The sequence below is a fragment of the Ambystoma mexicanum genome, chromosome 6q, assembly GCF_040938575.1.
Source record: "Ambystoma mexicanum isolate Mex_15411 chromosome 6q, UKY_AmexF1_1, whole genome shotgun sequence".
Taxonomy (NCBI): domain Eukaryota; kingdom Metazoa; phylum Chordata; class Amphibia; order Caudata; family Ambystomatidae; genus Ambystoma; species Ambystoma mexicanum.
In genome coordinates this window covers 1,641,555,902-1,641,580,016 of record NC_090937.1, presented here as the reverse complement: position 1 = coordinate 1,641,580,016, position 24,115 = coordinate 1,641,555,902, and the positions used below count along the sequence as shown (strand labels likewise).

The window sequence follows — 24,115 nt, the reverse complement described above, 5'->3', positions numbered from 1 at the left end:
CAGGAAAAATCTTCATAGACCACAAACCCCTGATCCTAATATTCAAAGGATCCACTCCCCACCCACCAGCCAGACTGGAGAAGTGGATGCTGCAGCTGCAACCTTTTGACATAGAAGTGGCCTAGCGAGCGGGAGCCGACAGCCCTGCAGACTACTTATCCTGACAACCACGACTAGCAACTCAACAGGAGAGAGAGCATGCACGAGAAACAGAACAACATGGGTGCCATGTAGTGGTGTGTGCTCGCCCGATATCCATGATGCTGCCTGAAATAGTGGATGAAACAGAGAAAGACTTGTGTTTACAATGAGCAAAGCAAACAATAGACTAGAAACATTGACTGACAGCCATGACGCACTGCACCACCGAAGCGCAGGAAAAATTACAAGCCTTTTTTGCAATCAGGAATGAACTGACCATCTCAGCAGAAGGAGTCACCTTAAAAGCACACTGCATTGTGATGCCGAAGCACTAGAGGAACGGGCCCTACAACTGGCAAAGGAAGACCACCAAGGCATAGTGAAGACTCAATCATACCTAAAGTCCTGCATCTGGATGCCAAAAATCAAAAAGAGAGTTGTGGACTTGGGGGAATCTTGTGTAGCTTGTCATCCCGACGACATATGGCACCGGAACCAATTGCCAGTGCGCCCAGAAGCAACACCCAATGGGAATCATTAAGTGTGGACTTTGGCACAGTGGAAAATGAAAGCTACCTACCAGTACCCGTAAATCAAATTCAGTCGCTACCCTGAAGTCTAACCCGCAAAGTCCACCAATGCCCTGCAGTTATAACCGCTGTGGAGAAAAAGATCACAATTCACGGATTACAGGGCAAAACGAAAAGCGGCAATGGACCCCCGTTCACCAGTCATGAACAGTGGCGCTTCCTGACAAACCTCAATATTCACCACCAGAAAGTTACCCTGTGCTGGCCACAAGCAAATGACGATGTCAAAACGATTCATGGGGGGGTCAAGGTTATACATATTGCCAAAGACTAACAACAGCTGTGGCTACCCGCAGTTTATCAATTCCTACGGTTCCAGCAACAAACCCTGCATACAGCCACCAGAATCAACCAGGCAGCGCTGATGTTTGGGGTCGTTACCGTAGATTTCTTCGAATACCATTTGCCCTAATGAGATTTCACTGAATATATTTCACCAAAAAGGTAGGGGAAATGGTATATGTGTAATGCATAATAGGTGGGGTGAGGGGTTAGGGTATAAGTTAGGGTAGGGAGGGGTGAGGGGCTGCGGGGGGTCACCCCTGCATTAAAAATAAATAAAGTAAAAAGAAGATTTGGTTTTTCAGTGAAATGCATTCGGTGAAATCTCCAGTATGAGAAATGTATTCGAGAAATCACATACATCCGGTTGGGGTAACATTCAAGCTGAACTGCTATTACACCCGAACTAGGTAATACCAGAGATAGATGCTTTACATGTAGAGAGAACATGAAAAAGACACAACGAGAAAGAAAGCTTGGCTTGTCAAGCACAACACTGAGAACTTCAGACAGGAGACAAGCAGCTGTCAAGTCCTAAAAATAATAGTGGGGGGACTAATCAACAAATGCAATGGGATGTGACTTCACCAGAAATTACCATATCAAGGTGAAATATGCACATTTCATTAAATTGGCTTTGCATAACCACCCACATTGCACAGGACGAATGGCATTTGCTTTTCATAAAATCAACACACACACACAAAACCAAGAGAGGATATTTTCTTCTGATAGGGTTTTTGAAAAATTTAAAAAGTGTGTATGTTTTAAACTCCAAGAACCAATACAAATGTTTTTTGCCTTTAGTTGTTTGTTGTTTTCCATCAGGTTCTATAGTGCAGTGAAGTGTGCAGCCTGCAAACCTGATGAATACGGTTCGATCCCGGAGTTCGGCTTTAATTGATAAATTTAAAGAGGACATTCAAAGTTCCTCATTTTAGCTGGGGGGACTGAGCCCACCCTCTGTAAAAAGTGGGTGGACTCCGTCCACCTGCGTGTACCCTCGACTTGAGCCCTGGAGACACGGTACTAGTAAAGAATCAAACCCCACCGAAGAAGATGAGGGTGTCATACGAATCACGCCCCTGGACAGTGGTGGAATACGATCACAGAATGGTGACGCAGCCAGAGGACAGGAAGTGGTCACTCGAAACGTAGCCCACTTCCGCAAGGAGCCCGTGACGCTATGGAAAGAACATGCACCAGCTACGCCAGAGGGTCAAGAAGCATCGACTCAACATGAGGAGAATCGCCGAAGGGAAGAGAACACTGAAGAAGCGACAGCCCACACCACTGCTGGGCTCAACACCCTAGGAGCGGGAGAGGGCGATCCCACTGAAAGAAGAACCACATCACGCTACGATCTAAGAGGAAAACTCCAACCGTCACCCCTACTACGAGGGTATGTACAACAGGCAATATACCGCTGAGAAAGGCACCCAAGCGGGGACCCGACCCGAGACATCAGAAATACCCCCATACCCCACCATCGAGAGTTTATATCGTTGTTTAACAAATGCAAGTTTTGGAGGAATGTGGGAAACCAGACGTGGACCCCTTGCTCACTATTCTTAGAGAGGCACAGCTCCTCCCTACTGATGAGGTCCAACCAGACCGAAACACGTGTCTGGGGTTGCTGTTGGTACTCTTGTTCAGAGGAGAATTGCTTAGCATTTCGGTGCTGGACTGCCCCTGGGCAGGAAAAAGACTGATATGTTTGGGATATTTCTTCTCTGTGAAAGATAGTGAGCTAAAGACTTTGGCTAAGGCTCTTGTAACCAGGACAAATGTCTGGCAGAGAGTCTCCCAGGACTCCCTTGTTATTTGCACCCACCTCTCCTCACCTGAGAGAGGCGGTGCCCGCCGCACGTGATGGGAGGAAGAGGAGGGGAGATGCGCAATACAGAAGGCACGCACCTGTACAGCAGTGCCAGTAGTTTAGCAAACACAAGTGGTCGTGTCTTTATGTAGCTCCCGACATCCGAGCTCGGCCTAGCCTGTAAGACTGTAAGGGCGGGAGGTTTGTTAGGCATCTCAGCTGCCACACATGTAGTGGATGTGACTTTCTTGTTTTGCTTCTTAAATAGAACATAAACACTTCAATTACCTTGAAGCTGGAATCTGCAGCGTGACTCGGTGCCGTCGGAGCAATGCATGCGGGTCAGGGGTGTCACCCCTTCATTACTAGTCACCCTGCGCACGTGAGACTTGTCATTTCACCCAGGACTGAGTCTCTGCTTTGTTACTTTGGTGTCGGGTGCATAGGTGACTCCAAGAGACCAGTAGGAGACATTTGAATGTAGCACAGAAAAGCCTTGAAAATGGATTAATTATCCGAAATGCCGAGAGTGAGCCATTAGTACACCTGGGATTCACTCTTATTGTAAAGCTGTTTTATGTTATGGGAACCATTTTTGTTTAACATAATATATGTGACTTCAATTGATATGCAAAGCACACATGTTATTTTCTTTCACGTATGAAAACAAGTCTTCACGTGTTTGCATGAGTTTAAACATTATTTGAGAGTGAAATTATGACTACATGTTGTTTTGGCATAACGTAAACACTGGGACTAGACCCGCAGGAGAGCATGGGGCTTGGTGACCTGTTGGCAACAACAGGCTTATTTCTACTGTGTGGACACAGTAGGCAGGTACCCAGGGCCTCTGGCCTGCCCCCGAGAGTGTACGCCTTTCTCTCGGTCACAAGGGACTTCACTCCACCTATCCACAGAAGGGTCGAGTCAGGCAAACCTCGCTCTTATCAGCAATGGCCTTGAGCTCCGGCCTTGCACGTTGGCATCGCAACACCAACCACAGCCATTGCTCCCTTTGACCCCTCGGGCATGTGTAGGACAGAGCACTCTTCGAAAGCGTCTCATATCATGAAATGGAATCTGCGGCCCTGGGCAGAGAAACCCGCGGTAGCAGCCTGGGCACGCTGGTGCGCCCTGCCTATGCCCGCGGCAGCAGCCTGGGCACGCTGGTTCTCCCTGCCTATGCCCGCAGCAGCACACTGGTTCGCCCTGCCTATGCCCGCTACAGCAGCCTGGGCACGCTGGTTCTCCCTGCCTATGGCCGCAGCAGCACACTGGTGTGCCTTGCCTATGCCCGCGGCAGCAGCCTGGGCACTCTGGTGTGCCCTGCCTGTGCCCGCGACAGCAGCCTGGGCTCGCTGGTTCCCCCTGCCTATGCCCGCAGCAGCACACTGGTGCTCCCTGCCTATGCCCGCGATATCAGCCTGGGCACGCAGGTTCTCCCTGCCTATGCCCGTATAAGCACACTGGTGCGCTATGCCCGCAACAGTAGCCTGGGCACGCTGGTGTGCCCTGCCTATGCCCGCGACAGCAGCCTGGTCACGCTGGTGCACCCTGCCTATGCCCACGGCAGCAGCCTGGGCACGCTGGTTCTCCCTGCCTATGCCCACAGCAGCACACTGGTGCGCCCTGCCTATGCCCGCGACAGCAGCCTGGGCATGCTGGTGCTCCCTGCCTATGCCCGCATCAGCACACTGGGGCACCCTGCCTATGCCCGCAGGATTAACCCAGGGCACGCTGAGGCGCCCTGCCTATGCCCGCAGTGCAGCCTGGGAACACTGGTGCGACCTGCCTATGCCCGTGGTGCAGCCTGGGTACGCTGGTTCTCCCTGCCTATGCCCGCAGTGCAGCCTGGGCACGCTGGTGCGCCCTGCCTATGCCCGCAGCAGCACACTGGTGCGCCCTGCCTATGCCTGCGACAGCAGCCTGGGCACGCTGGTGTGCCCTGCCTATGCCCACAGCAGGAGCCTGGGCACGCTGGTGCACCCTGCCTATGCCCGCAGTGCAGCTGGGGCACACTGGTTCGCCCTGCCAATGCCCGCGGCAGCAGTCTAGGCATGCTGGTGTGCCCTGCCTATGTCAGTGGCAGCACACTGATGCGCCCTACCTAAGCCCGCGGCAGTAGCCTGGGTACGCTGATTTGCCCTGCCTATGCCCACGGCAGCAGCCTGGGCATGCTGGTGCGCCCTGTCTACGCCCGTGGCAGCAGTCTGGGCACGCTAGTGTGCCCTGCCTATGCCCACAGCAGGAGCCTGGGCACGCTGGTGCACCCTGCCTATGCCTGCATCAGCACACTGGCGCACCCTGCCTATGCCCACAGCAGCACACTGGTACGCCCTGCCTATGCCCGCGACAGCAGCCTGGGCACATTGATGTGCCCTGCCTATGCCCACAGCAGTAGCCAGGGCATGCTGGTGCGCCCTGCCTATGCCCGCGGCAGCAGCCTGGGAACGCTGGTTCTCCCTGCCTATGCCCGCAGCAGCACACTGGTGCGCCCTGCCTATGCCTGCGACAGCAGCCTGGGCATGCTGGTGTGCCCTGCCTTTGCCCACAGCAGGAGCCTGGGCAGCTGGTGCACCCAGCCTATGCCCGCATCAGCACACTGGCACACCCTGCCTATGCCCGCAGCAGCAACCTGGTGCGCCCTGCCTATGCCCGCGACAGCAGCCTGGGCACGCTGGTGTGCCCTGCCTATGCCCACAGCAGTAGCCTGGGTATGCTGGTGCGCCCTGCCTATGCCTGCGACAGCAGCCTGGGAACGCTGGTTCTCCCTGCCTATGCCCACAGCAGGAGCCTGGGCACGCTGGTGTACCCAGCCTATGCCCGCATCAGCACACTGGCACACCCTGCCTTTCCCCGCGGCAGCACCCTGGTGCATCCAGGCAGAGCTGGGGCACCCTGGCTATGCCCGCAGCAGAAGCCTGGGCATGCTGGTGCGCCCTGCCTATGCCCGCGGCAGCAGCCTGGGAACGCTGGTTCTCCCTGCCTATGCCCGCAGCAGCACACTGATGCGCCCTGCCTATGCCTGCGACAGCAGCCTGGGCATGCTGGTGTGCTCTGCCTATGCCCACAGCAGGAGCCTGGGCACGCTGGTGCACCCAGCCTATGCCCGCATCAGCACACTGGCACACCCTGCCTATGCCCACGGCAGCACCCTGGTGCATCCAGGCAGAGCTGGCGCACCCTGCCTATGTCCACAGCAGTAACCCGGACACTCGGCTGCACCCTGCCATTGCCCGCATCAGTACACTGGGGCACCCTGCCTATGCCCACAGGAGTAACCCGGGCATGCTGTGTGCCATGCTTATGCCTGCGGCAGCTGTCTGGGCATTATGGTGCACCCTGCCTATGCACGCAGCAGTAGCCTGGGCACGCAGGTTCTCCCTGCCTATGCCCGCATAATCACACTGGTGCGCTATGCCCGCAACAGTAGCCTGGGCACGCTGGTGTGCCCTGCCTATGCCCACGACAGCAGCGTAGGCACGCTGGTGCACCCTGCCTATGCCCACGGCAGCAGCCTGGGCACGCTGGTTCTCCCTGCCTATGCCCACAGCAGCACACTGGTGCGCCCTGCCTATGCCCGCGACAGCAACCTGGGCATGCTGGTGCTCCCTGCCTATGCCCGCATCAGCACACTGGGGCACCCTGCCTATGCCCGCAGGATTAACCCGGGCACGCTGAGGCGCCCTGCCTATGCCCGCAGTGCAGCCTGGGAACACTGGTGCGCCCTGCCTATGCCCGTGGTGCAGCCTGGGTACGCTGGTTCTCCCTGCCTATGCCCGCAGTGCAGCATGGGCACGCTGGAGCGCCCTGCCTATGCCCGCAGCAGCACACTGGTGCGCCCTGCCTATGCCTGCGACAGCAGCCTGGGCACGCTGGTGTGCCCTGCCTATGCCCACAGCAGGAGCCTGGGCATGCTGGTGCACCCTGCCCATGCCCGCATCAGCACACTGGCGCACCCTGCATATGCCCGCAGCAGCACACTGCTGCGCCCTGCCTATGCCCGCGACAGCAGTCTGGGCATGCTGTGGTGCCCTGCCTATGCCCACAGCAGTAGCCTGGGCATGCTGGTGCACCCTGCCTATGCCGCGGCAGCAGCCTGGGCACTCTGGTTTTCCCTGCCTATGCCCGCAGCAGCACACTGGTGCACCCTGCCTATGCCCGCGACAGCAGCCTGGGCACGCTGGTGTGCCCTGCCTATGCCCACAGCAGGAGCCTGGGCATGCTGGTGCACCCAGTCTATGCCCGCATCAGCACACTGGCACACCCTGTCTATGCCCGCGGCAGCACCCTGGGGCACCCGGGCAGAGCTGGTGCACCCTGCCTATGCCCGCAGCAGTAACATGGGCACGCTGGTGCGCCCTGCTTAAGCCCGCAGTGCAGCCTGGGCACACTGGTGCGCCCTGCCTATGCCCACAGCAGTAACCCGGACACTCAGGTGCACCCTGCCTATGCCTGCATCAGCACACTGGGGCACCCTGCCTATGCCCGCAGGAGTAACCCGGGCATGCTGTGTGCCCTGCTTATGCCTGCGGCAGCAGTCCGGGCATGCTGGTTCGCCCTGCCTATGCCCGCAGTGCAGCTGGGGCACACTGGTTCACCCTGCCAATGCCCGCGGCAGCAGTCTGGGCATGCTGGTGTGCCCTGCCTATGCCAGTGGCAGCACACTGATGCGCCCTACCTAAGCCCACGGCAGTAGCCTGGGTATGCTGATTTGCCCTGCCTATGCCCATGGCAGCAGCCTGGGCAGGCTGGTGCGCTCTGCCTATGCCCGTGGCAGCAGTCTGGGCACACTGGTTCGCCCTGCTTATGCCCACGACAGCAGCCTGGGCATGCTGGTGCACCCTGCCTATGCCCGCATCAGCACACTGGTGCACCCTGCCTATGCCCGCAGCAGCAAACTGGTACGCCCTGCCTATGCCCACGACAGCAGCCTGGGCACACTGATGTGCCCTGCCTATGCCCACAGCAGTAGCCAGGGCATGCTGGTGCGCCCTGACTATGCCCGCGGCAGCAGCCTGGGAATGCTGGTTCTCCCTGCCTATGCCCGCAGCAGCATACTGGTGCGCCCTGCCTATGCCTGCGACAGCAGCCTGGGCATGCTGGTGAGCCCTGCCTATGCCCACAGCAGTAGCCTGGGCATGCTGGTGCGCCCTGCCTATGACACAGCAGGAGCCTGGGCATGCTGGTGCACCCAGCCTATGCCCGCATTAGCACACTGGCACACCCTGCCTATGCCCGCGGCAGCACCCTGGTGCATCCAGGCAGAGCTGGTGAACCCTGCCTATGCCCGCGGCTGTAACATGGGCATGCTGGTGCGCCCTGCTTATGCCCGCAGTGCAGCCTGGGCACACTGGTGTGCCCTGCCTATGTCCACAGCAGTAACCCGGACCCTCGCTGCACCCTGCCTATGCCCGCATCAGTACACTGGGGCACCCTGCCTATGCCCACAGGAGTAACCCGGGCATGCTGTGTGCCCTGCTTATGCCTGCGGCAGCTGTCTGGGTATGATGGTGCAGCCTGCCTATGCACGCAGCAGTAGCCTGGGCATGCTGGTTCACCCTGCCTATGCCCGTGGTGCAGCTGGGGCACACTGGTGCGCCCTGCCTATGCCCGCTGCAGCTGTCTGGGCATGCTGGTGTGCCCTGCCTATGCCAGCAGCAGCACACTGATGCGCCCTACCTACGCCCGCGGCAGTAGCCTGGGTACGCTGGTTTGCCCTGCCTATGCCTGCGGCAGCAGCCTGTGCATGCTGGTGCGCCCTGCCTATGCCCGTGGCAGCAGTCTGGGCACACTGGTTCGCCCTGCCTATGCCCATGGCAGCACACTGGTGTGCCATACCGAAACCCGCGGCAGTAGCCTGGGCACGCTGGTTTGCCCTGCCTATGCCTGTGGCAGCAGCCTGGGCATGCTGGTGCTCCCTGACTATGCCCGCCGCAGTAGCCTGGGCATGCTGGTGCACCCTGCCTATGCCCGTGGCAGCACACTGGTGCACCATGCCTATGCCCCTGGTAGTAGCATGGGCACGCTGGTTTGCCATGCCTATGCCCGCAAAAGCAAACTGGGCATACTGGTTCGGCCCTGCCTATGCCCGCGACAGCACCTAGTGCGCCCTGCCTATGCCCACAGCAGTAGCCTGGGCATGCTGGTGCACCCTGCCTATGCCCGCAGCAGCACACAGGTGTGCCCTGCCTATTCCCGCAGCAGTAGCCTGGGCACGCTGGTTCGCCCTGCCTATGCCCATGGCAGCACACTGGTGCGCCCTGCCTATGCCCGCAGTAGTAGCCTGGGCACACTGGTTCGCCATGCCTATGCCCACGCTGCAGCCTGGGCATGCTGGTGCGCCCTGCATATGCCCGCAGCAGCAGTCTGGCCATGCTGGGGCGCCCTGCCTATGCCCGTGGCAGCACACTGGTGAGCCCTGCCTATGCCTGCAGCAGTAGCCTGGGCACACTGGTTTGCCCTGCCTATGCCCGCGCTCTAGCCTGGGCATGCTGGTGTGCCCTGCCTATGCCCACGCCAGCAGTCTGAGCATGCTGGTGTGCCCTGCCTATACCTGCGGCAGCACACTGGTGCGTGCTGCCTATGCCCGCGGTAGTAGCCTGGGCACACTGGTGAGCCCTGCCTATGCCCGTGGCAGCACACTGGTGCACCCTGCCTATGCCCGCCGCAGTAGCCAGGGCACGCTGCTGCGCCCTGCCTAAGCCCGTGGCAGCAGTCTGGTCATGCTGGTGCACCCTGCCTATGCCCACGGCAGCACACTGGTGCGCCCTGCCTATGCCCCCAGAAGTAGCCTGGGCACGCTGGTTTGCCCTGCCTATGCCCGCTGCAGAAACCTGGGCATGCTCATGCACTCTCTCTATGCCCGCAGCAGCACCTGCTTCACCTTGCCTATGACCGCGGCAGTAGCCTGGGCATGCTGGTTTGCGCTGCCCATGCCCGCGGCAGCAGTCTAGGCATGCTGATGCACCCTGCCTATGCCCGCAGCAGCACACTGGTGTGCCCTGACTATGCCCGCGGCAGCAGCCTGGGCACGCTGGTGCACCCTGCCTATGCCCTTGGCAGCAGTCTGGGCATTTTGTATTTATTTGTATTTATTTTATTTGTATAGCACACCAGGCCGGAAGGCAACCGGGCGCATATCTTAGAGCAGCAGGTACATACATGGCAAGGATTACATTTACAATCAATCAGTTACAGTAAGGAGCAGTAAGGTACAGAGCAGTACAGATAGTCAAGGTGATAGTTGTCAAAATAGAGAAAGGCGGGGAGAATCAGATGGCCTGTGAAGGCGGTAGGTCAGAAAAGGCGGATAGCCAAAGCTTGGCTTTGTGTTTGAATAGGGTGGGAGATGGCAAGGATCGAATGGTGAGTGGCAGTGTGTTCCAGAGTTTGGCAGCTAGGATTGGGAAGCTTGCACCTCCGGCTGTTTGTAGTTTGTATCTGGGAATCGTGAGGCAGTGTGCTTGGGTGGATCTGAGTGACCGCGAGGGTATATATTGCGAGAACCGAGAGGCTAAGTAAATAGGAGCCTGGTTGTTTACACATTTGTGTGTGAGGGTCAAGGATTTCAGTGATATCCTTTGGGCAAATGAGAGCCAGTGAAGACTCTTCCTGGTTTCAGAGATGTGTGCAGATCTGGGAATGCTGAGGGCCGCTCTAATAGCATTATTTTGAGTGATCTGAAGTTTGTTGAGGTTGCGTTGGTTGGTGCCATGATAGAGTGCATTACAGTAATCAAGTTTGGACATAACCAATGTCCTAGCTAGAATAATTCAATTCTGTGTGGAGAGGAACGGACGGCAGGCTGTAATAAGCTTACACGTGTAAGCAGAGGCAGAGACGACCGCAATAGTTTGTCTGTTGAGAGAGAGGGTAGCATCGAGATAGATTCCCAAGGTTTTGGTGTCTTTGGAGACTTTGATGGAATTGCCATCGATATTGAAAGTGTTAAACGAGGGGTCAAGCTTGTTAAATCTTTCTTGGGTGCCCAAAATGAGGAGCTATGTCTTGTCATCGTTGAGACAGAGCTCGTGTTGGGCCATCCAAGCTTGGATAACTTGGTACATGTCATTCAGAGCTTTGGAGTCAGCAATGTAATCACCCGTAATGGGGATGAGTATCTGGGTGTCATCAGCGTAGTTGGTGTAGGTAACACCCAGATAGTAAAGCACATCAAACAGAGGTTTGGTGAATACATTGTAGAGTGTGGGGATACACAAGACCCGTGTGGCACTCCGCAGGGGACCGGCGTTGGATCTGCAGATGAGGTAGGTGAAAATACTCTCATGTGTCTGTTGTCCAGGAAGGAGCTAATCCAGATAGTGGCTTTTTCAGAGAAGTGGGCAGCTGATTTAAAATGATGGCAGAGGATTTGGTGATTGACCAAATCGAAAGCTGCTGAGAGGTCGGGGAGTAGAAGGAGGGCCAGTTTGCCATTGTCTTTTAAATCCTCAATTTGAGTTTTGAGGTCTAATAGGGCTGTTTCTGTCCAATGCCTAGGTCTAAAGCCAGATTGTCTTGTGTCAAGTAAATTGTTAGTTTCCAGGTTCTTCTGGATCTGTGGGTAGGCTGCTCTGTCCAGTATTTTTAATAGGAACGGGACCGTGGTGATGGGTCTGTAGTTAGATGGTATTGAGGGGTCCGGAGTGGGTTTTTTCAGCAAGGAGATGACCCATGAGTCCTTCAGATTGTTGGGTACAATTCCAGAAAGAAATGAGGAGTTGATGAAGGAGGTGATGGTGGGGGCGAGGTTGTGTGCAGATTCCTTGATGATGGGGGCAGGGCAAGAGTCGCCTTGGGAGTTGGAAGGTTTTAGATTGCTGATGATTTTTTCGACCTCTGGGAAGGTGAGAGGTACAAAGCTGAATGGGGTGTGGGTGAAGGAGGGGGTGGCTGTCTTACGTGCCAGGAGTTTAGTTTGAGAGGAGGTAAGAAGGCAATTCTGTTTGGCATTGATTTTGGCTTGTAGGGTGGTTATTTTAGTGAGGAGAGCATTTTGGATATTATTGCACCATGTAATGTCTTTGCTACATGTGTCTAAGATGGGAGAAGGAGATTCTAATTCTTTGACAATTTTGAATAACTCCTTCGTGTTGGATTTTGCTTGCGAGATACGCTGGTTGTATGTCTCTTTTTTTGCTTGTATGATCGCTTCCTTGTAGTTAAGGGATGCGATGAAAAGGTTGTCTTTGTTAGTCACACATGGAAGACTTTTCCAAAGTGCTTCAGCCTTACGTTTGTCTTTGCGTAGTGCTCTAAATTGTGGCATAAACCATGAGTTCAAGTGAGCTTGTTGTTTAGCTTTCTGTAGTTTGAGGGGTGCTATGGTGCTAATGGCTTTGAGCAGTGTTTGATTGAAGGTGTCTACTAGGACTGTGGGGTCATTGTGCTGTGAAGCACAATTGTTAAGAATGGGTAAGATGAGGGGGAGTAGTTTGTCCCTAGTGATGTCTTTTTTGTTCCTTGTATGAATAGGGGGAGCTATGTTAGGTTTGGGACAAGGGTAGTAGGCTGGTATATGAAAGATGATGATGTGGTGGTCGGACCAGGCACAGGCGGAATTGGAACTTAGCGATGTGTTGCAGTTTAAATCTGCAATCCAATCGAGCGTTCTGCCCTTATTGTGGGTGGGTTTGAGCATGCGTTGCTGAAAACCCAAGATGGAGGTGATACTGGCGACCTCAGTGGCCATGAGATCCTTGGGGTATGATAAGCCAAGGTTGATGTCACCCAGTAGCAGAACTTGGGAGTTGGGCTTGGTGTTGTCAGTAAGGATGGTTGTGATATCCTCTGCGAAGGTGGTGAGTGGTCCTGGTGGTCTGTAAATAAGGTGTAGTGATGCAGTGTTGGCCGGTGATAGGGAGAGTTTAACTGATAGAGATTCGGCAGAGCTAAATTGAGTGTTGGGAATGAGTCTCATGTTGATGTTATCCCTATGAATAAATACGACGACGCCGCCTTTGGAGAGGTTGGATTGGCGGTCATTTCTAAGGATGGAATATCCCTCTGGAATGGCGAGGGCTAGGAGCGGGTCTGAGGCGGCATGTAGCCAGGTTTTGTGATGGCAATGAAGTCGAGGTTTTGGGCGGTGATTAGGTCTGCGATGTCAAGGGCGTGGGCCGTAAGGGATCTAGCATTGATAAGGGCTCCCTTTACTTCTTTGTTAGGGGGTGGTCACAGGGTAGTCGGGTGGGGTCTGCATGGTTGGATGTGGACTAGAGGTGTGGTGATGGTGTGTGTTGTGCTGGGCACATGGTATGTGAGGCATTCTGGATATGAGTCTGGCATTCCTAAATTGTAGAGAGCATGGTTGATTGGGTGTGGGTTTCGTGGTGAAATGTTGTAGCCACAAGGCATGTGTATTGAGATACGGGTTGGTGGAGTAGTCAATAGGGGAGTTAGTTGTAATATTATGCGAGGGTGTGAGTGGGGGGGAGATGTGGTGAGTCAGCGGTAATGTACTGTGGATCATTGTGTGGGAGTATGTGCCGGGGTGGTGAGAGAGAAACTCAGAGGTACCGGTGGTACCGATAGGTGGTGCACGGTATACACTGACTAGTAGCGAGATGGTGACAAGGTGTGTAAGGAGGCTGGTGGCGGGGGCCCACAATGGCATATCGTGACACAAGTGGCCTAAGGATTAGGATAGCTAGAATGTGAACACTGTGGCAGCGCAATGGAACTTATTTAATGGGAGTGTAGTAGTAGTAGTAGAGTACAGATTATACAGAGTAGGTCACAATAGTTCTCAACGTGCATACCAAGGCAGAGATAATCAGGCAGTCAATACCAATGCACGAATCAGACTAAGGTTTGTGACAAACTAATCCTGACACAGCGGTGGTACTCTGTGGTGCGTGAAGGTACTGAGGCAAGCTATAAGCTGTGGAGCAACTGTAAAGCGAGCTACAAATCAATTCAAGGCAAGGCGCGGAGCACAGGCAGGAAGCAGGATAATAGGCAGTGGAGCTGCTCCCGAACATGCAGTAGAGCAGACATTGGCAAGATGCCGGGTATAGACTGTACTATTGCTGGCATACGTGGTACAAATGAGGGCAGAGGGCAGTGGTGCTAAAGCTGTCGGTCGTGATGCAATATAAGGCAGTGGCACAGGCACAAACAGGATACGAATTGTAGGCTGAAGCCTAACTTCAGTGCATAATACAGTTCAGAAGGTAACAAGTTCTACTATGGCGATCAAGAGTGGGCAGGTCGTGTATGCGAGTGAGTGTCTCACCGTGAAGGCAGGGGTCCTTGAGAGAAGAGGCTTGGATGAAGCTCGACAGCAGATCTTAGACCTAGAGCAGCCCGCAGCACGGCACGCTCGGTCAGCTCAGTCAGGTGCCTTTTTTCCTGTGCCTTCTTTCGTAGGCCGGCGCTCGCCTGCCGGTGAGATGTTTTGGCTAGTTAAGATTTCTAGCAGCCAATCCTGAAGCTTCCTGGGAATGCTGGTGTGCCCAGCCTATGCCCGCAGCAGCACACTGGTGCGCCCTGCCTATGCCCGTGGCAGTAGCCTGGGCACGCTGGTTTGTCCTGCTTATGCCCGTGGCAGCAGCCTGGGCATGCTGGTACACCCTGCCTATGCCCGCGGCAGCACCCTGCTGCGCCCTGCCTATCCCCGCGGCAGCACGCTGGTGCGCCCTGCCCATGCCCGCAGCAGCATACTGGTGCGCACTGCATGTGCCCGCGACAGTCACCTGGGCACGCTGGTACACCCTGCCTATGCCCGTGGCAGCACGCTGGTGCGCCCTGCCTATCCCCGCGGCAGCACGCTGGTGCGCCCTGCCCATGCCCGCAGCAGCATACTGGTGCGCACTGCATGTGCCCGCGACAGTCACCTGGGCACGCTGGTACACCCTGCCTATGCCCGCGGCAGCACGCTGGTGCGCCCTGCCCATGCCCGCAGCAGCATACTGGTGCGCACTCCATGTGCCCGCGACAGTCACCTGGGCACGCTGGTGCACCCTGCCTATGCCCGTGGCAGCCGTCTGGGCATGCTGGTTCACCCTGCCTATGCCCGCAGCACCAGCTTGGACACGCTGGTGCACCCTGGGTCTGAAGCTAACGTCTAGAAATGCCCACACAGCGCTGCGATCACTCCTTGTGCCAGAAAGGAAAATGGAGGTGAAGAAATGAGGCATATATATATGCCTCAATTTTCTGCTCTGCCCCACCAGGAGAAAAACTCCGACATGGTACTGTTCTCTATTTCTCTAGTAGTCTATTTGCGGCCGGAAATGTATCTTTTATTGTAAATAAATAAATAAATGATGTCCTTTTCCATAACAGGGATCAGATACATTGCGCTGTTGCCAAGAAATCCTTGCCACATATTGCTTGGAATTCCGGCGCCCCCATAAATGACGTGAGGAGCTTCGTACCAGATCCCAGGTAGTAAAACTAGCACTTGAGAACATGGCACTTGGCTTTTCTCAGCTGGAGGCTGCACTCTTGCAGCATTCAGAGTGCTGTTATTCTTCATGTTTCACATGCAGCAGGTTTGACTTCCTGGAAGTATTTCTTACCGCTTCGGTTTGGGACATTAGTCTGTGGGACACGAGACTACCAAATATGTGTACTTGAATACCCCAAATTAATGTACAAATGCTGTTAAGTGTTGGAAGTCTGGGTGCAGTTTCACCTGGTGGTATGCCTTCCTAGCTTTGAGAAGACCTTTGCTCCGTTTATCAGTAGTGATGGCGGCAGGGTATTGCCACAGCTTCCAATGCCCACACACAGCCATGGTTGGTCTCCTCCATTCTAGCTTGAGAGCAGTGAAGCGTTGTACAGACTGTTGGTAGCCAGCGATTGGGTTTGTGTCTTTTCACACTATTGTAGTACTGTGAGTTGCACTCTCTGCGTCAGTATGTGCATCCACCAGGATTTCCCCTTCCATGCACTTCTCCCTCTCCCCCTCTACCATGCACTTGCGCGTTCTCAATGTCACTGGGCCTAGTAAGATCGTTGTTTTTGTTCTCCCCTGTTCCCCTTCCCTTGCCGCGCTCTGAAACACTTGTGTATGAGCGCGATAGAAATAAAATATCAATATCAATATCAATATCAATTACTCCTTGGCCAGGTATTTTTGAAAAAGCCACATTTTGAGAGCTTTGCAGAACCGGAGAATTGTGGGAATACTACAAGCCGATACAGAGACCGAGTTCCAGAGAGTGGATCCTCCCTTTGCGGGAAAGCTGTGATTCAAACCAGTTAGTCAGTTTTCTGCACGAAGCTCATGTGCCACCAGATATGTGGAGCTTAGCCGCCGGGTATGCAGATGGGCCTCTCGTGTCTGCTTTCTAGATGACACATGAAATCATGAACATTATCCTTGCCGTGTGGGAAACCAGCGTAGTGAGCACAGGACATGGGTGATTCGGTTAAATTCCCGCGCACCCATGATGAGGCGCGCTGCGGCTTACTGGACTGCATTTAGAAGAGATGGGTGAGTCGCTGTAAGGCCTGTAAGGAGGGTGATTCCGTCGTCGATGTGCAACACTGCAAGGGACTGCACTGGTGTTACGGAAGCCCTGCAATAGGTTGAAGGGTTTGATTTTGCGAAGGGTGGAGATTTGGAGCCACGCCGCGTGGGCCTGCTTGGCTATGCATTTCTGGGAGGACAGGCTGCTGTCAGTGATGAAGCCTAAAGATTTGGCTGAATCCAAGGGTTGCAGATCAAGTCCTTCTAGGTGCATATAATTGAGCCATTGTTGGATAAGTTGTTCTTTAGTGGGGGATCGATTTATTTATTTGTAGATTTCTAAGAAGCGCACATAACCCGGAAGCATCCAGGTGCTGGTTACAGAAAAAGAACAAAGAAGGGGGGGAAGGGGGATGATGGGATGAGTTGAAGAGAAAAGTCTATAAATGTTTCCTGAAGGCGTAGCATGAAGGTTCATTTCGCAGGTGTGGAGGGAGCTCATTCCACAGTACCGGCACACAGGCTGTGAAGCTCTTTTACTGTTGAATCTTGGTGTAGTAAGGCGATGTTCATCGGCTGATCCGATAGGCCTAGTAGAGGAATGTTTTTTAATTGTCTCAGTGAGGTATTGTGGTGCCTCGTTGGTGATACATTTGTATGTGATTGAGAGTGTCTTTTATTGGGGCCAGTGGACGGTTTTCCTAGCCTCTGAGATGTGGTTGTGTCTGCCAATGTCGAAAGCTGCTTGGAGAGCATTGTTTTGAATTTTTGTAGTTTGTGCAGGTTTTTTTCAGAAGGCCACAAAGTAGGGAGTTGCAGTAGCCCAATTCAGAGCCTATTAGGGCCCTGGTAATTTCCAGATGGGTCTGGGAGGAGAGGAAGGGTTTGCTCGCATTGATGGGTTTGATGGCATGCCCCAATGAGGAGGCAATGTGATTGACTTGGCCGGTCATGGTGAGGGTGGAGTCTTAGTAGACACCTTGAGTTTTGACAGAGGGAGATACTGGTATTTTGTGACCGTCAATGGTTTAGGATTTGTATGAGATATCCAATCTGGTCAAGCGGGGCGGTAGGCCAGTAATTAGGAGCTCTGTTTTCTAATCGTTAAGGCAGAGGCTATGTGCAGCCATCCAGGATTGGATGGTTTCGTAGATAGTGTTGATGCGACATGAGTCGGAAAGGTAGTCACCAGAAAGGGGTATGATAATTTGTGTGCCGTCGGCATAGTTGGTGTTTGAGATGCCACAGACGTCTAAGTGGTCAAAGAGGGGTTTGGTGTACACATTGTATAGTGCAGGGGAAACACAAGATCCTTGAGGAACACAACAAGAAGCAGGTATAGGGGTAGCTGAGGCTTCTCCCATGAGGACCCTGCAAGGTCTGTTGGAAAGGAAGGAGGTTATCCATTTAGTTGCGTTCAGGGAGAATTGGGTTGACATGGTTAGTGCTGGGCAAAGGTGCTTGTGATCAACGAGGTCGAAAGCGGCAGAGAGGTTAAGCAGCAGGAGGAGTGATAGATGGTTTTTGAGGTCAAGGAGGGCTGTTTCTGTGCCATGTTTAGGGCAGAAGCCAGATGGATGGGATCCTAAGATGTGGTGGCATTGTAGGAATACCTGGATTTGCAGACAGGCAACTCTGTCCATGATTTTGAGGAGGAAAGGGAACGTTGTAATTGGGTGGTAGTTGTTGGGGATGGCGGAGTCAAGTGTAGGTTTATTTAGTAGCGGGGCTAACCAGGATTCTTTAAGCGTGACAGGAACTAGGCCAGAAGTGAAGGAGGTGTTGATGATGGCAGCAATGAGAGGTAGTAGGGGTTCTGTGCAGTCTTTGTCTAGCGAGGCAGAACAGGAGTTTCCCTTGCAGCATGATGACTTGAGGCCTTTGATGATATTGGCTAGGCAGGTGGTGTTGATGGGTTGGAACTTGAAAGTTGGGATGGCCGGCAGGAAGGGGGAAGAGGGGAAGATGCAGGGGTGAGGAGGGTGTTTTGTTTGATTTTTATTTTTTTTGTAGTTGGGTTATTTTACTCATAGGAGTGTCTTGGATGCTGTTTCACCATATATCGTCTTTGAGGAAGGCAAGGGGAGGGAATATGGGGGTCTCTAATTCCTTGAGAATGGAGAAGAGCTCACAGGAGCTTGAAGGTTGTAGGTTGTCACTTTGGCAGTTAGGATGGCTTTTTTGTAGTGAAGGTAAATCTTTGTGAGGAGGGCTTCCTTAATGGTGGTGGGTTCTATCCACCATGCGGCTTCCGCTGCTCTTTTGGTGGTTCTAACAGCATGGATGTAAGGGGTGAACCACGAGTTGAGGTGTGCAAAGTTTTTTAAAAACTTTTTTGGATTTGAGGGGAGCTAGTTGGTTGACTTCTAAGTGTAACAGGGCATTGTAGTGCTCTACTAGGGTGGCAGTGTTGGACGTAGGGGGAGTAGTTTGTTGAAAAGGGGGGCCCCTCATTTGTGAGGGTCCACAAACTGCAGGTCAAGATGGTGGCATCACTAGGTGCTGGCTTGGATGAATTTGGTGAGGAAGAATTCCGTTTCAAAGGGGGTAAGTTTAAGGTAGGCAGTCGACATCCAAGACTAGATGGTGGTTAGGCAATAGTGGAGAAGACTAATGTCCTGTGGGCTTATTACTCTCACTTATAACTCAGTATCATCCATGTATTGGTGGATAGCTGTATCGGGGCCTTTGACAAGGGCTCCCAGTGGCTCCATTCAAAGGTCGAAAACGATCAGTGTGAGGATCTAGCCTTTCGTTACTCCATAGGTTGACTGGGAGTTGGTTAGAACACAACATGTCCATTTGAATGGCCCAGTGTTTGCCTCAAAAGGTCAGAGTTAAACCTATTGAGGACAGCGTCAGTGAATTCCATCCTGTTGGCGATGAGGGAGAGGAGGATGCAGTGCTCAACAGTGTTGAATGCAACATAGACGTCAATAAGGGCGAGCAGGCATGAGTCACCCTTATCCATGATTTGGTGACCATTATACACCAACTAGCTGTCTGAATGGTATGCTTGGGGCAGAACCCCAATTGATAGTCATGTGGGAGGTGTAGTTGTTTGATTCTGGTGAGAAGATATGTAGAAACTACTTTTCTTAAGATTTTTCCAACAGACTAAAGGCTCATACTGGGCCGGTCGTTGCCCAGTTCGTCTGGGTTTAGTATTCCTTATTAAATGGTGGTCGTATGAGACCAGTGTGGGGGCTGTCAGGTAATGACCCTTTACTGAGGGAGCCATTCATGATTCTGAAGTGTGTGCAATGGGCCCTCAATTGTTCAATGATGGAGGCTGGGAGAATTTGGTCAAGGGGACCAATGTGCATAGGGGCCTGCAGACGGGGCTAACACCGGGGGGGTTTAATTTCATGATTAATCTACTTTCTTCCTTTATCCCAATGAAAATGTACTTGATTCCGTTGCATTTTTAGTGAGTTGCGCGGCATCTCGGTGTCACGTGAGTGCTTGTTACAATGCGTCACTACCTTTGAATAAGGCTTTGTTATTGTTAGAGAAAGACGCGATATAAACAGCTTTAGCCTCGCTGATCAGCATCCTACGGTTGGCGTTGAGAGATTTGAGGTTGATGAGATTTCCAGGCTTAAGGTTTTTGCGCTACCGTTTTTCTAGGCCTCTGATTGGGCGTTTTCTTTGAGGCAAGCTTGGGAGTATACCAAGGGCTGAAGGTTGGCGTTGGCGTGGATGATTTTTCGGTGGGGCATGAGTTTCCACCAGATACACAGCAGAGTTCTTCAATAATTCCAGGTGGAATAAGGCATTCCCTGCGGTCAGGACCTGGCAAAGTTTTCTTATAGCTCATTCACCGGAAAGTGTTTAAATGTGGAGGCGTTTAGCCTGTTCTTTGTGGGCTGTTGGCGAGTGCGTCATGCACAGTGGGATGGCGGCGTGGTTTAGAGCAGTGGAGTGTGGTGTGGTCTGGGCAGGTGATGAGGACACAAAGACTAGCTCTAAGTTGTCACCTTTGTTGAGCATTGTGGATTTTATTAAATGCAATGGATCCTGCCAGTGCAAATTGGATGTTTTGACTGTGGTTGCTAGTGGGAGACTTCGGGACGGAAAGGCATTATTGCTGTGCGCAAATTTGCCAGAGGAGAGTATGTTGGCGATTTCATCAATGAAAGAGCCACTCTTGTGAGGTGGTCTGTAGATAACGGGGAAGGTGAAAGAGCCACTCTTGTGAGGTGGTCTGTAGATAACAGGAAAGGTGAAAGAGCCACTCTTGTGAGGTGGTCTGTAGATAACGGGGAAGGAGGTGGTCTGTAGATAACGGGGAAGGTGAAAGAGCCACTCTTGTGAGGTGGTCTGTAGATAACGGGAAAGGTGAAAGAGCCACTCTTGTGAGGTGGTCTGTAGATAACGGGGAAGGTGATGGATTCCTTGTGTGATAAAAGGAACCGGTAGGTGAGTGATTCGATCACGACTGTTCTGAGAGCGGAGAAGATGGTGCATGGCCAGTCGCTCCTGTGGATGATTGCCACTCTTGGCTGGATGCAGTAGCCGGGGCCAATAGCCTCCACTGGCTTCGATTACTTAGTCTTTGATCCTTTTGTTCAGTACTTCCGCAAGTGCTGCCTTTGCAGTGAGCAGTATTAAATGCAACTAGTGTTTAACAGGATTTGCGTGTGCTCCGTGGCGTATGAGAAGAACGTAGCCCTTCCGGGCACGAGTAGATGGCTTACATGCTTCTGTTTGATGGTCGAGGATTTCTGGGTGGTTTTGCAACCTCACAGCCCTCGGCTGCCCTATTTCAAGCTTCATCTCGAGTCTCCCTGGGCTGGCCATACCCACCACAGGACCCCTTTTCTTTGCAATGTAAAATGTTCCTTTTATCTTCCAGCAATTGAACTGTATTTTGCACCTGATATATCCCTTCAATTTATTTGTGTTACCTTCCAAATTGTCTGGGATGAATTCAGTTGTATGCAGTTTATACTGGTTGTGCGGACATAGCTCTTGCTGATCTCCCCCGGCCACCTGATCTTATGTGCACCTAGAATCACTGTGTAGTGTGCATTGCTGGCTTCCCATGCCTGAGCTCTCTTCACTCTCTTCCTTGCACTTGCCTTGCACTTGCCTGCTCTCACCCTATACACTTTCACCAGGTGCACTTCATTGCTGCACTTTGAGCATCTCTTCTCGTCTGGGCAGGTGGGGCTACTGGCTAGGTGTCCTGCAGAGGACCCTTCTATTACACCCAACGCACATTACATTCATGGGTGCAGTGTCCGCACTCTTGTCACATTCACATGCCACCGTCAGTCCTGTGACATTCGTGAGGATCTCTTCAACCATTCTAAGCATTTGCCTCACACCATTTTTCATCCTGTGACTGTTTGCCACTCTCTTGACGGCTTCATTGAATCACCGCTGCATCTTGGCCCCGCCTGCGTTCTTTTCTTTGGGGGGAGTATTAACGATTCTTTCACCCTTTGTTCCAAATCTACCAGTAATATTGGTTTGAAGGTGTACCATCTGCAGGTATTCACGGAAACTGGCACTCCCCGCTCTCCACAGGAGTGCATGTAATGGGTCAGTAGCTGGGCGAGGGCATTACCCCATGAGCCCTGCTTACCTGAGTAGAGTCTTCAGCTCGTGCAGGTCTCCGGCCCTGTAAGTCATGGGTAGACCCTTGACCAGGGGAGTTGCTAGGTCTGGAAAAAACCCGGGGCTAAGCTGATGTCGGAACTGTTGGGAATGGGGGCTAGCTAGTCATTTGGCTGTAGCTCCTGAGATTCTATCTGGGGCTACAACCAAAAGATCAGGGGCTATAACCCCCTTAGCCCCCCCTAGCAACGCCCCTGGTCTTGACCCTGGTGCTCCTAGTCCTTGTTTCCCCCTTTTAGCTGCCCCCTCTAGAGCCTGGCTCACATCCTCTCCCTCAATTGTTGTCAAGGCGCATCGTATAAGGGGCCGGCACATTCCTGCTGCACTGCTTCTGGTAGAAGTACGCACCATTTTTCAAGCATTTACAAACCCACCATAACTTTGCTGGTGTCTGCGCAACATACCCCAAAGCTCCAACCACAGTGATAATCCCTAATAAAAGTGAACCGTGCATTCTTGTTGCATTCCTCACAGCTGTCTGTCTTGGGTTGAAAAAGAAGCTATGCTTAAAGTAACATGGCTCTATAAGACAAAGATTTGCTTGCATTCGAGCTAATTTGCATACCCACAATACATTGCTCATGTAGTGCTAAACTGGAGATGAACTTACAGTGATGGCTGCTGGATGGTGATATTTGGTGCGCGACTTAGTTGAAATGACTTATTCTATTTTCACATTTCAGGCAGCAGGCTGATTATCCAAGCCTTTATAAAGTCAGCATAACTTGGCTGGTTTTTGTTTAACATACCCCAATGCTCCAAACATATGCATTTCAGACCATACTGCACTGATGATCCCAAATTATGGTGAAATATGTATGCCATTGTCTGCATTCGTGAGAGCTGTCTGAGCTGCCTGTCATGGGTTGAAAAAGTTACATATAAAATATGAACTAGCACTATAAAAAAGACAATATTCTGGAGGAAAAGCAAGCAGTGAGCTAATTTGCATACCCACAATGCATTGCTCATGTGGCACTAAACTGGAGATGAACTTCTATTAATGGCTGTTGGGTGGTGAGATGCATGTGTGACATACATTAGGAAGTCCCCATGTTTGCCCAGCCCTTAAAGCAAGAGTGACAGTCCACTTGCTGACATACTTGCCCGCAACTACTCGGGTTCCTTTAAATACACGTAAAGGAAAACAGAGAGGAAGAAAACCCGGAAGAGAGGCAGAGCCATTAGCTCGGCCTACACGGAGCCGTGTCTGGAATATACCCGAAGGGCACTGAGTTCCTACTCACACTTGGCTCAGATGGAGCCTCCTGGTTCACAGTTATCCAAGAGCATCAGCCGTTTGCACACCCCTGGTGCACAGTGGCAGAGACACACTGTTCATGGCCAGCACACACAGTGGGTGTCCGGTCAATTGTTCGAATCAAAAGGATCGAATGACCTTTTGATCGAAAACAAAAGGACCAAAAAAAACATCGACATTTTTTTTATTTAATGATTTATATATTTATTTAGTTTGGCATGTATAACATTCTTTTTTATAAAAAGAAAAGGGGGGCTGGTAGGAACCCCCATAAAAAATGGGGGGGAAACCCCCATAAAAAAAAAATCGATCCTTTTTCGGTAATTTTACTGTCGAAAAAAAGGCATTCGAAATTTGACCTAGAACCCACACAGTGCCCCTAGCGAATGAGTAGCAGGGCTGGGGCAGCTAGTAAACTATTAGTAATGACATGACTACTCAGAGTACTCCCCACCCACCCAGTCAGTCGTACCACTTCAGGAGCACCAGGATAGCCGGGCAACACCTAAACGGACCAGCATGTGACTCGCACTTGCGGCCCTCCCGCCTGCCATCTGAAAGGATGCCCTTGGCTCATTGATGAGCACCCATACTGCCACCTGGGCCTATTTCCTAGCACTTACCTGTGCCCTGCAGCCGCCTCGCCAGCTCGTTGCTGAAGAGGATGTTCATGAGCTTGGTATTGTTGTATGTCTGGTCCTTGGCGACACGTTCAAGTTCTTCTCCCTTCATGTTCTTGAGGTTCACTCTCCCACGCCGATGCATAAATGAGGAGAGGTTTACAATGCGGCCATGTGTGGACTGCGTCATCAGGCCTGTAAGAGGGAGGTGGAGAGGCGGTGCATTAATGAGAACATGTTTACTATGAAGCCATCAGGGGACTGCGTCATCAGGCCTGTAAGTGGGAGGAGGATAGACGATGCATGAATGAGGAGAAGTTCACAATGCGGCCATCTGAGGACTGTGTTATCAGG

General features: G+C 52.6%; 1 protein-coding gene across 1 annotated transcript in view; it reads right to left on the bottom strand.

Annotated features, from left to right (window-relative positions):
- Nucleotides 1-24,115, bottom strand: part of LOC138516950 (retinol dehydrogenase 14-like) — a 308,409-nt gene that overhangs the window by 31,803 nt on the left and 252,491 nt on the right. The window contains exon 4 of the mRNA XM_069632428.1: nucleotides 23,765-23,956. Coding sequence (XP_069488529.1) covers nucleotides 23,765-23,956 — 192 coding nt within the window. The remainder of the gene's footprint in view (nucleotides 1-23,764; nucleotides 23,957-24,115) is intronic.